A 12,706-nucleotide genomic window follows, 5' to 3' on the forward strand; every position below is an offset into this window, starting at 1 on the left:
CCACAGGGGGGGTGAGGGTACCCCACAGGAAGGGGCTTGAGGGTACCCCACAGGAAGGAATTCCCAAGTGCGCCTTCCTGGGTTCGCAAAGGGATCTTGCACTTGGGTGGTGGCAGCATCTACCAATCCAAGGTCAGAGAAAAACTGTAACCTTGGGAGTTTAATACAAGCCTGGAATGGAAACTATTAATGTTTAGAATCCTTGCGGGCCCCCACCTTCTCAAAGTGCCAGAGTGGGGAATCAGCTTTGACATGGTAGCAGAGCGGTGGGATCATTTTGAACCAGAGACACAGACCTCAGGAGTTTAATAGGACACATTTTTCCTTTTGGCAGCCTGCAAGCCAGGGAGTTTTTTTCCTCTTTTCTTTTCTTTTCTTTCTGCCTGAGGGGGAACCTTGGGAGTTTAATAGAAACCTGAAGTGGCAAGTATTATTTTTTAGAATCCTTGCAGGCCCTCACCTTCTGCACTCGAAGTGCCAGAGTAGGGAATCAACCTTGAGAAGCCCTCTCCCCCACAGATATACAATATAGTTGGAGTGATTTTTATCTAAAACTTTAAAATATAAATATATTGAAATATGCCTTACCAATATAATGCAATGTACATTTATTATTATTTTCTGTTTCCACATGACTTAGCTTTGCCTTCCAGTGAGGTAACATACAATCAAATACTTGAAAAATTTTACAATATTTTGCAGCCTTGATCTGGCAGTTTTTAGTCAGGCAAAATCCCCACTGACTTCATTTGGGAAGCCTGAGTGAAGACTGGATTGGGCCCATTATCCAGCAACTAGGGTGTGGGATAGTTCATGATACTTTATTTAAATAATTTTATAAGTTGAGATATCATTTTAAGCATTATGGATAAAATTTTCAGAAGCACCTACACTCCATTTACAAACATAGTCTACATACAAGCGGCGCAGAAGTCAAAAGCAATGGCTCATACGTTTCTTAGATACAGACTCTTATACATCACCCCAAATTGAGGCCAGATTCATGAAACCCTTCCTCATGCTGGCCAGCAGTTATTCCTATATGAGTGAACATTGTCATCAGTGATATCTGAGGGACTATTTGTGTGAATAACTGCTGGCCAGTGAGAATAAGGGTGTTGTGATCTGGCTGAGAATAATTACATAGTTTATTTAAACACAGGCTTTTTTGTGCAGTTTCAATTGTTTTTGGGGTGTCAGGACTAGTCTTACTCTATGATTAGTCCCATTGAAGTCACAGCTATTAACAGGTACCCAGCAAGAGTAAGAGGATCTGAATCTGGTGCTATAGCAGTAATAGAATTTACTTGATGCAGAAATACTGTTTATACTATGAATTCACAAATAAAATGAGCCCTAGCAAGTAACTGCTGCACCACGAGTGTAACCTGGATAATACTGTAATCATTGCAAGGGACTTTCCTTTGCTTCAGTGAACTTCTGAGATATTTACAGAAACATCTGGTCTTCCCTCAGGCAAAAAAACTGAGGCAGGATGAAGTTTGCTGAATAGCTTTTTAAAAGCTAAGGCTCGTTAAACAGGTATAGCACAGTGTGACATACCGGGACACAATCCAGACTGAGGGTGTCTTGCAATGCCTTGCTGAAGTAGCTCCCACCTGGGCCATTCACAAACAGACTTCCAGTATGCAAGCCATAGTCTGAGTGTCTGTGTGTAACTACGGACTGCCAGTTACACCCTGGCTCTTGGCAGCCTTGATAATACTTCAGGATGATGCCAGCATACCCCCAGTCCCAGATTCTCCCCCTAAAATTGTCCTGTACATCCCAGCCCTCTACTGTACAGTTCAGAAATATTAAGTTTGTTACACCTTTAAGGGAATAACATGCTATCTTATTTCCTTAAATGGAGTTACCCAGACACTTCAATTTAAACACACTGGATTACATAAAATAATAAACCAAAGTGTATTAACTACAAAGAGATTGTAAGTAAGAAGAAGTACAGGCAGACCTCGACTTTACAACGTTTGACTTACGCTGAACGGCATTTATGACGTTTCTGAATTGACACCCTGATTTGACTTACGACAATTGGTTTTGACTTTACGATGCTTGGTCCCGCAATGGAATGGATTGCGGTTCCGACTTACGACACAATTTTCAGGAACCAATTGTGTCTTAAGTCCGAGGACCACCTGTAATGAGGCATATGGGTCAGAAATGATTACAAGACAAATAAAGATAAGCACTAGTAAGTGCTTTAACTTAACAAAATACATTAGATAGAAGCAAAATTGCTCACCACATGCTTCCAGCCAGGTTCCTGCTCGATGACTCCATATACTACTGCTTAAATGCAAATTAAGGCATACACACGGTCTTCGCTCAACACAGGCCTGTTTGACCAGTTTGGTGCTCTATCAGTTCTGAATGTGCATTCTTAACATCATACAGGAGAATCTTATAACCCCACATGACATGCCACACATTTTATCAGGACAATACTGACCAGCCAATAATGAGTTTTCAAATGATCCCTTACAAGGCATACTTTGTACAAAGATTATTACAATGGGGTTAGGGTGTGAATACAGAGATATGTTCTGTCACACACAGTTCTGATGTAACTGCATCTCTGACCCCACTGCAGTCTCAGACTGTAGCTATTACCTTTCTTTGGATAGGATTTCATATCACTCTCCCTCCAGACCAGGAATTTAGGCAGCAGTTCCTCCTACTCTTCATTGTGATCACCTTAGCAAGGTTGAGGTTACTTCAGACTTTGATGTCCTATTATTTCTCATGGATAATGACAGGGTTTACAAGTAACCAGCCAGCCTTCACATGGCACAATACGCTTACTTGGGATAGAAGCATTACAGCAGGGGTGGGCAAACTTTTTGGCCTGAGGGCCACATCAGGGTTCCAAAACTGTATGGAGGGCTGGGTAGGGAGGGCTGTGCCTCCCCAAACAGCCTGGCCCCTGCCCCCTATCTGTCCCTCCCACTTCTCGCCCCCTGACTGCCCCCCTCAGAGCCCCTGACCCATCCAACTCCCCCTGCTCCTTGTCCCCTGACTGCCCCTCCTAGGAACCCCTGCCCCTAACTGCCCCCCAGGGACCTCACCCCCTATTCACACCCCTGCCCCCTGACAGGTCCACTGGGACTCTCACACCTATCCAACCCCCCACCCCCCGTTCCCCATCCCCTGACTGTCCCCCCGCCCTGAACTACCATCCTATCCAACTGCCCCCTGTCCCCTGACTGCCTCCCAGGATCCCCTGCCCCTTTACCATGCCGCTCAGAGCAGCAGGACTGGCAGCCGCGCCGCCTGGCCAGAGGTAGCCATGCCGCTGCGCTGCCCGGCAGCTCGCAGCCCCGCTGCTCAGAGCACTGGTGGCAAGGCAAGCTGAAGCTGCGGGGGAGGGGGACAGCCTCCCTGGCCGGGAGCTCAAGGGCCAGGCAGGACGGTTCCGCGGGCCGTAGTTTACCCACCTCTGCATTTCAGAGAAAACATTGCATAAACTAAGAAGCAGTTTACACACACACTAAGCTTACTAGGTGCCACCCATATTCCAGATGGAGACCATGGTAGGTTTCAAAGCCCTTCAAACCCTTCCAGCAGGGTTTACCCTCTTAGTTAAAGTTTCATATCAAGTGCTGGATCAAGCCTCTAACTAAGTTCAGGCTGACCCTTTATACAGTTTGGGGCCTTTGCTTGCAGGACCTCTTAAACTTGACCCCCTTAGTCCTGTCCCCTCAGGCTGGGATTTAATTATGCAACAGGTGAGGCTGGCCCCATTTCCCCTTAAAGGGGTGAGTCATCCTGGGAGACCCTGGCCCCCCCCCAGAGATTTTAGTTCCAGCAGAAAGCTTTGTAAATCCCCCCCATGGAGCCAAAATATAATCCCTAGTTCACAAAAACTACACTCAACCTTTATAGATAAAATAGTCTTTGACGTTTCCATGTTCCCGTGGTCTCAGATCTACCACAAAGTATACTTGAAAAATGCTTAGCTACATCTACCAACACTTTTTTTGTAAATATGGTCTGCATTGTAACAAGCTTCATGGACTTTGTCTATGTTAGCTAGGGTGACCAGACAGCAAATGTGAAAATTCGGGTCGGGGTGGGGGTGGGGGGTAATAGGAGCATAAATAAGAAAAAAACCCAAATATCGGGACTGTCCCTATAAAATCGGGACATCTGGTCACCCTAATGCAGGCTTTCTTTTTCTCAGTAACAGACCTCTTAAATTGCATTCACACAAGGTGACGTTAACGTATCCATAGCTACATCTCATTCTTTGTCTTAAATATGAGACCTTGAGATGTCTAGTAGCTCATTTATTTCACATATGACAACCCATGTTCCATTGTGATCTATATCATGAGGCTGGACCACTAGTGTTTTATGGGCTGCAAATCAGCACACACACAAAGAAAGGTGTTCAGTACTGTTTTAAAGGCAGAAACTCAGCAGACTATTGTATGTTCTGCAATAGGTCCAGTCTACTGACTCACTCTGCTATCAGTGCTTGGGTTTTGAGGCAGTGGCCATAAGATGGCGTTTGCGGGGCCCACCACTGCAGCTCCCTAACAGACCATATTTCCTGTTATTTTTAGGAAAACTTTTCCACATATATTTTTAGTTCTGCCTGAAAGCATATGCATTTCCTACTAAAAGTAGTACAGTATAAGAGAAAATCTGAGTGGGTTGATGGGAAAATCACCAAACCAATCTGGGAGCAAGTTAGCAGTGTGCTCGTTATGTACTTATTATACACACACAGCTATTGCTTTTCATTCTAAAATCAGTAGTGTTTTACACTATCAGTAAACAATCAGTAGTGAAGAAGCTAATTTAAGGTACATGGCCTGTGTTTCATAACTGTTTCTCATATTTGATTAGTTTGAAAAAAGTAAATTATTAGACCATTAAATCCAGAGTCTAGTAGTTCTCCTGCCCCCCAATGTTGGCTGCATTTTGACTAAAGAACTTATGTGATGACATGCTACACATAGAGATTTACTGTTCCCATTGAGTAATACCCTCCTCATTACATTGGGAAGTGGGGCATGGAGGAGGAGGAGGTGGTTGGATAAGTGATCCCGGCTAGGGAGCCCGAAGTCGCCTTAAGAGTTAGTTTTGACTGGGATTTAATGATCTGTTAGTTGAAGGTGTTAGCTAGTGCATTCCAGCATTTTGTACAACTCCAGGCTTTGACTTGACCAGCTAGCGACCAGCTAGCACGTGTTAAATGCACACTCTGTGTTGTGTACACTAGACTGTCAGAATGGGTTATTTAGCACATTAGCTAACAAGTTCTTATAATGCACCTTTTATTCCTAGCCAAGAAAAATCCTAAGACATTTGTTTCCTGAGTAAAAAAAAAGTGCTACTGCCAGGAGAGGCAGTCCTTGCCTCCCTTCAGGCTCTCCCTCGGCCCCCCCCCCCCGAACCACCAGAGACGGACCCTCAGAGGAGACAAGAAGGCACTTGGGCTACCTGAATTCTTTTGGACTTCTCCCCTCCCCAAACTGATTTTTAGTCACAGTTCCCAGCGCCTGGACAGAGAACAGGGTTCGCTGCTCATACTCCAGATGCCAGTGAATCCTGGGGCAACAGCCCCACAAAACCCTACATCCAGCACCAACTCCGCAAAAGGAGGTAGGTGCTGAACTCCCAGTACCTTTGGGGATCAGGGCTCTGGCTTGCTCCTTTGTCCCCTTCCAGTCTGCCAAGTGTCACTAAAGCGCCCACATGGAGCTGGGACCGGCTTTTGTTGGCTGGTGAACAGAAGCCACATTTATTTTAGTGGTAAGATTGCTTGGGGGGTGGGAGAGGAGGTACATAGGTGCTGGAGCTCGAGGTGCTGTAGCCCCCAGTGGCTGGACGTGGTTTCCCTTATATCCAGGGTTTACAGTTTGGCTCTCCGCAGCCCCCACTGTACAAATTGTTCCCGCGCCCCTGGGGTAGTGACAAGCTCTCCTAGGGGTCACCCGCTGGAGCTGAGTTTTTGCAGCACGGGAGGATGGGGGGGGGGCATGACCGACCCTCGTTTCTAGGGTACAGCAGACCCCGCTACACAGCGGCGCTAGCCAGGCCGGTGTCCCGAACGGGCGGGCGCCAGCCAGCCGGACCCAGGGTTTTGCGACACTGCGAGGCGCGCAGGCCACCACCCCGGCCGAGCCATTAGCCTGGCGGGGGGCTTGGCTGAGTCCCAACGCCGACGGACTCCAGCTGTTACCCAGCGCCCCGCCCCAGCTCCCTGAGCAGCGGCCGCCCCCGCGCCTGCAGTCGCCGGCTCCGCCATCCCCGCCCCGCAGCCCCCACAACCCGGAGCGAGCTGGGGCGGAGCCGCCCCCTCCCCACGCGCGGGAGGCCGCCCGGGCTGGGCTGGCGGCGGGCACGCTGACCACAGGCACCCGCGTCCCCGGTGCCGGCAGCTCGGCGCTGCCCGCCCCTGCCAGGTGAGCAGCGCCCCGGGTCCCCGCCGCCACCGCGCGCCCGGAGTCCCCGTCGCCCGCCGAGCAGGCGGAGTCGGGCGCAGCGAAGCCCGGCGCCGGCGCCAAACTTTGGGCGAGCCCGCTCGGAGCGCAGCGGGCTCGCCTCCCCGCCAGAGCGGCGCAGCGCTGCCCGGGCGCGGCTCGGCGGAGGGAGGCGCGGCGCGGTAAGTGTGGAGGGGCCGGGGACAGAGCCGCGCTGCCAGAACGAGCGCGCTCGGGCTACAGTCGGGAGGAGACGCCTGCCCCGAGCCTTCCCGCCCCCCCGCCTGCCGCCGGTGATCGCCTGGGGGGCAGCTCCTTTTGTTCCCCGCTGGCGCCGGACTGGGCCGTGGCAGGGCGGGTTCTTCTCCCGCTTCGGACACGGGGCTGCTCAGCACCAGGGAAGCAGCCCCTGCAGAGAGCAAGGCGCCCTGTTATTGAGCCCAGGTTTCCCCAGCCAGCAGTAGAGGCTGGCAAAGGTGGCTCTTCCTTTACCCTGGGGCTGGCTGCGCCTCAGACCTTGTAATCCTCAGCGCCCACCCCCCCGGCGGATGCCCTCTGGGTCGCTGCTCACCTCAATAAAACCTTTAACTTCAGATGCTGGGTGACTGAAAATGGGCACGTGAAAGTGACAAGCTCTGAGCCAGTCTTTTAATGTCACCCCACCAAATGCAGAAAGAGAGAGAGACACACACACTAGGGACCCCCGGCTTTTAATCTTCTATAGGCACAAGCTTACATACACAGTGCCTGGCTCTGGCTTTAGTACAAATCTTTAGATCCTGTTAATCAGGAGCAGGAAGGTGGTCATGAATTAGTAAAGGGGCAGCATCCCTAGAAAAGTGCACAGGGGATTTTTAATGAAAATTGGGGAATGTGGTGCATGAATTAAACATTTTTTTAATCCAAGTTCACCTCAACCCAATTCCAAGTGCTTTACAAATGCAGCATAATATTAATAATAGATTAGTTTGTTTATAAATATAATGTATTATTCCCTTTTGATTCTCCTTTTCTCATGACTTCTCTGTAAATCTTCTACATTCCATCATTCATATAAAGTTACCTACATATCTCTAAGGGAATTGAGTGATTAGATATTCTAAAAATTATTTATCAGAACACATGATGCTGTGCAATAGATACAGTTTGCCAATCAACACACTATCACAACTGAAGAGCTTACAGTGGGAAAGAATAGCTAGGTTCAGAGCAGACAGGACACAGCAGATAGTATAGATCAGAGAGACATGTGGTTTCTATAGTACTGTGGGAGTGCTTGATTCATCATCAACTGTGCAAGTTAATATTGTAGAACTTGTCTAGTTTATCTCATTTGTTAACCGAACATCATTTCTTCTCTGCTGGAGTTTCAAACCTCCTCTTCCAACTGTGCTGTGTTAACAAGAAATACTACCTTCAAAAGAAGCAAACTCCACACAGTACAGGAATAAAGAAAAAATGTGTCAGGATGAAAGCTAATTGCTTTTTTGCTTAAAAGAGGATGAAGGGAGGCAGGAGAAGGGAGGGGAATAGAGGAAAAAAATAGGGAGAAATATTTTGAGAAAAGGAAGGATAAATGATTTGATAGTGTATGTTTTCCTCCAAGGTCTGGCCACCGTCTCACGATGCAAAGGGTTGGAACCCTGCGAACCCATCGAACGGTAATTCTCCTGCTGTTATTTGTAAACATGATCTACTCTATTCTCCAATGCATAATTCTGAGATCTTTGGGAGTCTAGCAGTATTGGACTCTTATCAAATATCCACTGTAATAGCAGATACAGGTAGTTCTCAGGTTTCAGAGTAGCGGCCGTGTTAGTCTGTGTGTTAGTCTGTATTTGCAAAAAGAAAAGGAGTACTTGTGGCACCTTAGAGACTAATTAGTTATCAGGCCACAGTGATAAGGAAAAGGCAGTTCTGAGGTTTTGCATTGCATTATCTTTGTAGATTATAAAAAGCATCACCTGTATTTGTGGCCCTTACTTGTCCTTACTCACTTTGCACAGTATTGTAGTGCAAGTTACAAATTAACTCTAAAATGCTTTAAATATAGAGCACCAAATTATGCCCAGTTATATCCATGCAAGCACATCGAAAGCATAGGGTTGCATGGGTGTAGCTGAGTAGAATTTGGCTCAATATGTGCAAGGAAGACAATGTGATTTTGATATCCTTACCAAAAGTCCCATTAACCTGAAAGGGAGGGGGATGCGACCTGCTGTTCTCTTTCACTGTAGTCAGAAACTTGGTTGGCAACTTCTGCTGAGAAAAATGGGGGTATTCTTCCACGATAAAAGAAATGTTACCTACTTTTTATTTCTTGGTTTAAATTAGAAGTTAATGGGTTATACAGACAATCCAGAACATTACTAATGTTTTCTAGCTATTCTGCTTCTTATTGTGGTGTGCAGTTAAAGTGGTGTTTGTAGCTGCCTTGTGATACTGGCTTTCTTAAAGGAAAATGTCAGGAATTAGCCCTAATGGTGTAGAGCAGCAGGTTTGTATTTACTAGCTAAAAATACATGAATAAAAATGTGAATATTGAAAATACTTTGAGGAAATACATGTCACTATTCCCTTGGTGAAAGTTTGGAAGAGAATTCTATTGACATAGGGCTGTATTGGGTCATTGATCCTCCTGTAGTATTCCCATTGGTATCAATGGCAGTTTTGTGCAAAAGTCAATAGTGGTTTGGGGTATTCGTTTGTGACAAAGGATGTGTTGCTCAGCAGGATCCAAATCCTCCTTCCTTTGCCCAAGTAAATATACTCCACTGTCTTCAAACTGCATTTGAGCTGTATTTCAAATTTCCAGCAGGAGTTATATCTGAGTAAAGATTAAAGGATTGGGCTTCAAATGAATGAGTGAGAAAGTGTGGACGTACCAAGTGCTATCTTGGAACAGATCATTGGCCCATCTTCTGTAGTCACCTCTGGTAGCGGCCAATACCCCAGCTTCAGAGGAAGGCAATACAGTAACTTTGGGGAAACTTCTTGCTGAACCTAGCCAGTGGTATTTATGCCCCACAGCCTAACCAAATATCTTTTGTTGTCTCAGTTTAGCTATTATAACTTTAGATGATACGGTCACTCATTTGAAAGTCTAACCTTCTTTTGGAACCAGACATTATTAACAAAAAAAATCCTATTGCTAATTCTACTTAAATTAGAACAAACTAACTTTAATTTTTTTATGTTTCAGATGAAGTCTGCATAGACAGTCTTTGGTTTACTCCAATTTTCTGTGTTTTTGCTGTGTTTCAGAGACAGTTCCACTGCTTATTTTGGAGTAGTCCAGTTAGCTGCAACCATGGGCCCTATGGGAGTACTGGTTGAAGAGAACCGCACAAAAGAAGTGAAAATGGAGCTATACACCAGGCTATACTTGCCAGGCCTCACCACACCACTCAGTGAGCTGGCATCTGACCCCAAACCAGAACTGAAAGACAGTACCAACCTGGTCGAGGTGCAGATAGTCCTCATCATTGCCTATTGCTTTATCATCCTGCTGGGGGTGATGGGCAACTCCCTGGTGATCCATGTGGTCATCAAGTTCAAGAGCATGCGTACTGTGACTAACTTTTTCATTGCCAACCTGGCTGTAGCTGATCTGCTGGTGAATACACTGTGCCTGCCCTTCACCTTAGTTTACACACTGTTGGGAGAATGGAAGCTGGGCCCAGTGCTGTGCCACCTGGTGCCTTATGCCCAGGGCCTTGCAGTGCATGTGTCAACTGTCACTTTGACTGTGATTGCCTTGGACCGGCACCGCTGCATTGTTTATCACTTGGAGAGCAAAATCTCCAAGCGAATAAGCTTCCTGATCATTGGCGTTGCCTGGGCTGTCAGTGCGCTACTGGCTAGTCCCCTGGCCATCTTCCGTGAGTACTCTCTGATCGAGATCATTCCTGATTTCAGGATTGTGGTCTGCTCTGAGAAGTGGCCTGGTGAGGGGCAACTCAACTATGGCACCATCTACAGTGTCTCTATGCTCCTGATCCAATATGTTTTGCCTCTGGCAATCATCTCCTATGCCTACACCCGTATCTGGACCAAACTAAAGAACCATATCAGCCCTGGGGCTGGGAATGATCACTACCACCATCGGCGGCGGAAGACCACTAAGATGCTGGTGTGCGTGGTTGTGGTGTTTGCTGTAAGCTGGCTGCCCTTTCACGCTTTCCAGCTTGTCAGTGACATTGACAGTAAAGTGTTAGATCTGAAGGAGTACAAGCTAATCTACACAGTGTTTCATGTCATTGCTATGTGCTCAACCTTTGTTAACCCTCTTCTCTATGGCTGGATGAACAGCAACTACAGGACAGCCTTCCTCGCAGCCTTCCAATGCGAACAGCGACTGGATTCCATTCACCCTGAGGTATCAGGAGCATTCAAAGCCAAGAAGAACTTGGAAGCAAAAAAGAATCATTGCACTGGAGCCCCTACCAATGTCTAAGAATGTCAGGCATACAAAAAAAAAAAAAGGAATATACTCTGGCCAGAGAGAGATCGGTTTTGACAGATGCACTTTTTATACACAGTTTTAATCATATACGATGGAAGAAAACCAGCAAGTTAAGGTGTTTGTTCTATAATTCCAGAGAGAGTTGGTTACCATCAACCATATACAACTCCAAAGAAATATAACAGAGATTTCATTTATGGCTGTCTGTATTGTGGTTGGAAAGAAGTCTCTGCCCCAATCTTTTGCTATGGCAGCAGTAATGACAAAGGCAAGGAAAGTGTTTGCCACTCTTGCCCTAAAGAGGATGAATAGATTAATTGAGCCTCAAAACTGGAATTTGGCAGTGTGGACATTGTATGCTGCAAATAGGGAATCCTTCAGAAGCTCAAAGTATGTTCTAAGAGTGAGGCTGGGGTTTGGTGTAGAAGCTCATACTTTCCACCTCTTCTCCACTGCAACTACTCTGCAAAATGAGGGTTTCCTTAAGAAGATACACCACCATTTTTGCCTCATATTTAAGTAATATGAATAGGGTTACCATAGAATAATTCCTAAAATCAAACTACTACTACTAGAGCATTTAGGTCAGGAAAGTTTAAGTTTCTATCCTATTTGTAATCTGGTTTCTGCTAAAACAAGTGGAGTAATAAATAATTCCTTATGACTCAGCCACAGTTATGCTGGGGAGAAAAATACAAATCTGGGGCCTGATCCTGTATTCACAACATACCTAGAGCTTTCTTTCTGCCTTAGAGATTGCTAAATAGGACAGGTTTCAGAGTAACAGCCGTGTTAGTCTGTATTCGCAAAAAGAAAAGGAGTACTTGTGGCACCTTAGAGACTAACCAATTTATTTGAGCGTGAGCTTTTGTGAGCTACAGCTCACTTCATCGGAGGAAGCTCATGCTCAAATAAATTGGTTAGTCTCTAAGGTGCCACAAGTACTCCTTTTCTTTTTGCTAAATAGGACAATACACTTAAAAGGGAATTTGGAGCAGGCAGTGAATGCAGACTCAGGTCTTCTGTGAGCGCTTCTTAAATTGAGAGGACCACTAATGCTTGAACTTCTAGGTACTACTCCAGTGTCTGAAGTACCATTAACTCTATGGGTTTTGAATTATTCCTGCTTTATTCCTACCTAATAAAGTAGGACAAAATTTGATCCTTTTGAAAGGCTGCTAAATATTAATGTGCTTTTCAGTGTTTGTGGTTTTATGTCACACACATCCTGCCTTGTATCTTTTCCCATCATCAGCCACTATAAGATTAAAAATACCTGAATGAAGTGTAACCTACTAACAGTATGCTCAGTTTATATATATTAACCAGTGAACTCTGCATGTTATAGTAATAGTTACATTTCTTTGGCTCAGGTAGAAAACTTGACTCTGTTGATTGTATTGTACATGGCAACGTGCAACTTTTCTGTGTCTTTGTCTAGCCTCATTGAGCTCATTAAAGTTAAAGAGTTCAAGCTAATTTCAACCACTTTATTCCAAGCTAATTTTGCTGCCTGTCTGGGGGTGGGGTGGTGGGGGTGGGGTTTGAGACTCCAATAAGATGTGATACTTTCCACTTCTCAGAGATATTCTCCATAGCTAAATTTCACTCAAATTCCTTAATTTTTCTATTTCTCATTGTCCTCTAAATTTTTTGTGAATGTTATTACATATGATCTATCTAGTATTTTAGTGTGAGATGTCATTACATCATGGATTTTTATCAGGTGGGGAGATTCATCTTTATATATACGATATCCTGCCCTGGTTTCTTACACTGCCATGAA

General features: G+C 45.7%; 1 protein-coding gene across 2 annotated transcripts; it reads left to right on the forward strand.

Annotated features, from left to right (window-relative positions):
* The first annotated feature begins 6,595 nt into the window (after positions 1-6,595).
* On the forward strand, positions 6,596-12,356 carry NPY2R (neuropeptide Y receptor Y2). Of its 2 annotated transcripts, XM_073340073.1 has the most exons (3): positions 6,596-6,637; positions 8,062-8,116; positions 9,720-12,356. In XM_073340073.1, the coding sequence occupies exon 3, from the start codon at positions 9,766-9,768 to the stop codon at positions 10,909-10,911; it is 1,146 nt and encodes a 381-aa protein (XP_073196174.1). In that variant the 5' UTR covers positions 6,596-6,637; positions 8,062-8,116; positions 9,720-9,765; the 3' UTR covers positions 10,912-12,356. The 2 variants fall into 2 exon arrangements, with proteins under 2 accessions (XP_073196174.1, XP_073196173.1); XM_073340072.1 differs by lacking the exon at positions 8,062-8,116.
* Positions 12,357-12,706: the final 350 nt, after the last annotated feature.

This window comes from Lepidochelys kempii, chromosome 4 (genome assembly GCF_965140265.1).
Source record: "Lepidochelys kempii isolate rLepKem1 chromosome 4, rLepKem1.hap2, whole genome shotgun sequence".
Lineage (NCBI taxonomy): Eukaryota > Metazoa > Chordata > Testudines > Cheloniidae > Lepidochelys > Lepidochelys kempii.